Raw genomic sequence first — 3,442 nt, 5'->3', positions numbered from 1 at the left:
GGCTGGATTCAAACCCGCCACCTTAGGTGTATGTGGCTGGCGCCTTAGCCGCTTGAGCCACAGGCGCCGAGCCTAAATTCTACATCTTAATGGTCTATTATCTCTTTGACTGTCTGTCTCTTCCATTGAACATGGAGTTGTTCAAAGCTCAGGTCCAATGTATTTCTTTGTCCTCAGGGCCCAGAATAGGGTGTGGTAGGTGCTTGGTGAAGTTTTATGAAATGGAACTAAACTGAATATTGTGAGGAAGCCTATCTTCAACTATATGGCACAAGAGAAAGATACAGTGAAAAAAACAGGGCTTTTAGAAAAGGGCAAACCTAGGTTCAAATCCCAGCTCTGCCACTCATCAGCTTGTATAAATTATAAAATAGTTGTGATTCACTTTGTGTACCCAAAAGTTGGGTCAGTAATTCGTTCCTCTCAGAATTGTGAGAACCAACTGAAATAACAGGTAAGAAAGCATTCTATAAAGGGAGGTACAAACATTAAGATTATTACTCTTTCCAGGGTAGGGAGAAGCTGTGAAGAGGTATATGTGGCAGAGGAGGGAACAGCCAGCTCAGCTAGGCCTGGACAGCAGTGCCTGGTAGCTCTGTGGCTGGAGATGGCAATGTATGGGCATTCTAACAGCTTCCCCTTCCCCCTTTGCTGAAGCTCATAACCAGATGTACCTACATAATAAGATGACAGGCAATACATAATCAGCACTTACCAGACAGTAAGCCCTTTGAGGGAAAGGGCAGCTTATTGTCATCTTTATCCCCAGCACCTAGCACAAGTGCTTGGCACAGAGCAGGTACCCAGTAAATACTTGTTGAATGAATAAGTAAATGGATTACTGACTGAATGACACATGGCACTAGTATGACATAACAAGAAGTCCAAGCAGTATTCCATTCCCTCCTCAATCCCAGCCCAAGCCCTAGCACATCGTGCCAATAAAGAAGGCAGAAAGTTATGATACCATAGCTGTTCGAGTCATCTCAGAGATGAGGCTGGGCCAATGGCAGTCAGCAGCCCTCTGTACCATTTTCATCATAGATAAACTATATGGACAACCCAGGGAAGGCTGAATGATAAAAGAGGTAACCGCTGGGGATGAGCAAAAGAAAAAAACACCAATGGTTTTGAAGTCTACCTAGGTCTAAATTCAAATCACAGTTTTGCCCCTAACTAGCCATGTTTGCGACCTTGGAAAAGTTACTTAACCAGTTTCACCATCTATATATAATAATACCACCTTACAGGACTAATGTCAGAATTAAATGAGATACTATAGATAGTGTTGAGTGCCTGGCATATACTAAGCACTTGATAAATGGCAGCTATTAGTACTATTCCTAGGATTGTCAGGACTACCAAATAAAAGAACAGATTCAAAGTGCCCATCAAGCTTTACAGTAAGCATATGTGAGAAGAGAGCTCTATAGATTCTGCCCTGAAAAGGGTGCAACCTACTTAACTGGCTGGAACAACCTGAAGACAGGCCCACCCTAGCCCATTCCCTACACCCCCAAGGGAGAAAAATCCAGTCCCCTCCTGACCTTGGCATTGCATGGCCACTGAGCTGCAACTTCCGGAAGGTCTCCTCATACTGAGGCAGCTCCACATATGTGATCAGCCACTGCACCACCTCATCCACGGTCCAATTATATACTGTGGAAAGAGACAAGGAAAGCCATGACTCCATAATGCCGAGAGCTGCTTGCACTTATTGTCACAGTCACACTGACCTTTACATTCACGACGTTTTTGTGTTTAACATGTCTCTCTCTCATAAACTCCTAAGAATGAAAGGAATACACACTGTATAAAGTCTATTTACATGAAACCCTAGAAAAGACAAATCAACAGTGACAGAAAACAGATGAATAGTTGGCCGAAGCTAAGTGGAAGGCTGGGGACTGAGTAGACAGGAGCACAAAGCAATGTTTTAAGGTGATGGAAATATTCTGTATCTTTTTTTGTTGTTGTTTGAAACAAAGTCTTACTCAATTGCCCTGTGTAGAGTACTGTGACCTCATAGCTCACAGCAACCTCAAACTCTTGGGCTCAAGAGATCCTCTTGCCCCTCCCCTCCCAAGTAGCTGGGACTATAGGCACCTGTTACAATGCCCGGCTAGTTGTTTTGTTGGTTTTTTGTTTTTGTTTTTGTTTTTGTTTTTTGAGTAGAGACAAGATCTTGCTTCAGCTCAGGCTAATCTCGAATTCCTGAGCTCCAGCAATCCACCCACCTCAGTCTCTCAGAGTGCTAGGATTACAGGTGGGAGCAACTGTGCTGGGCCTTGAATTTAGATTTTTTTTTTTTCTTTTTTGGAGACAGTCTCAAGCTGTTGCCCTGGGTAGAGTGCCTTTGGGTCACAGCACACAGCAACTTCAAACTCTTGGGTTTAAGTGATTCTCTTGCCTCAGCCTCCTAAGTAGCTGGGACTACAGGTGCTCACAACAATGCCCGGCTATTTTTTGTTGTTGTTTTAGTTGTCATTATTGTTTTAGCTGGCCCAGGCCAGGTTCGAACCCACCAACCTTGGTGTACAGGGCTGGCACTCTACCCACTGAGCTATGGGCACCACCAAATTTAGATAATTTAACACAAAAGAACCCAGAGAGCAAAACTGCTATTTTTATACAAAATATATAAATTCATTATTGCAATTCAAATTTTCAAGACAAATTTTACCCTCTAAAAGACATAAACCACTGAAACATTACCCACTAAAAGATATAAGACAATTGATGTGTTCCCAGAGAATCTAATATAATATCACATGATCACTTATCATGATCTACCTGAAAGCACTATAGTAGATATGTGTCATTTTTGCCACTAACCATCCATTTCCCTTTTGGGTACTCTAAATTTGTCTTGGTAGAACCAACTCGCCTTTGCTTTTAGCTAATACACTTCAGGTAAAGCTAAATTCACCTCTAGGAGTAAAGAGCTAAGGCAATCAGTATATTTCACCCTCTTAACCAGGCATCCTCAAACTACAGCCCACGGGCCACATGCAGCCCACTGAGGACATTTTATCAGGCCTGCCAGGTGTTTTTGCCGCCGCTGCCTGTCCTGCTTAGCAGCCGACTCGTCCCGGGGCCTGCAGTCCAGCCCTCCAATGGTCTGAGGAACAGTGAACTGGCTCCCTGTTTAAAAATTTGAGGACCCCTGCTCTTAACCCTAGTACTTGGTTCAGGGAGTTGGTTTTTGTTTGCTTGCTTTTCTATTACACTGGTGTCTGGGATGAAAAGACCCTGAACTGGTGGCACTTGTAGCTCAGTGGGTGGGGCACTGGCCACATACACCCAGACTGGCAGGTTCCAACCCAGCCCCAGGCCAGCTAAACAACAATGACAATTGCAACAAAAAAATAGCCAGGTGTTGTGGCAGGCACCTATAGTCCTAGCTAGTTGGGAGGCTGAGGCAAGAGAATTGTTTAAGCCC

General features: G+C 43.9%; 1 protein-coding gene across 2 annotated transcripts in view; it reads right to left on the bottom strand.

Annotated features, from left to right (window-relative positions):
- The window catches only part of STIM1 (stromal interaction molecule 1), a 224,882-nt gene that overhangs the window by 42,081 nt on the left and 179,359 nt on the right, over positions 1 to 3,442 (bottom strand). For both annotated transcript variants that reach the window (XM_012803486.2, XM_003780942.2), the window contains exon 4: positions 1,548 to 1,659. In XM_012803486.2, coding sequence (XP_012658940.1) covers positions 1,548 to 1,659 — 112 coding nt within the window. The remainder of the gene's footprint in view (positions 1 to 1,547; positions 1,660 to 3,442) is intronic.

Source organism: Otolemur garnettii, unplaced genomic scaffold (assembly GCF_000181295.1).
Source record: "Otolemur garnettii isolate 467f Iridium unplaced genomic scaffold, OtoGar3 scaffold00001, whole genome shotgun sequence".
NCBI classification, from domain to species: Eukaryota; Metazoa; Chordata; class Mammalia; order Primates; family Galagidae; genus Otolemur; species Otolemur garnettii.
This window is presented reverse-complemented; position numbering and strand designations above follow the sequence as displayed.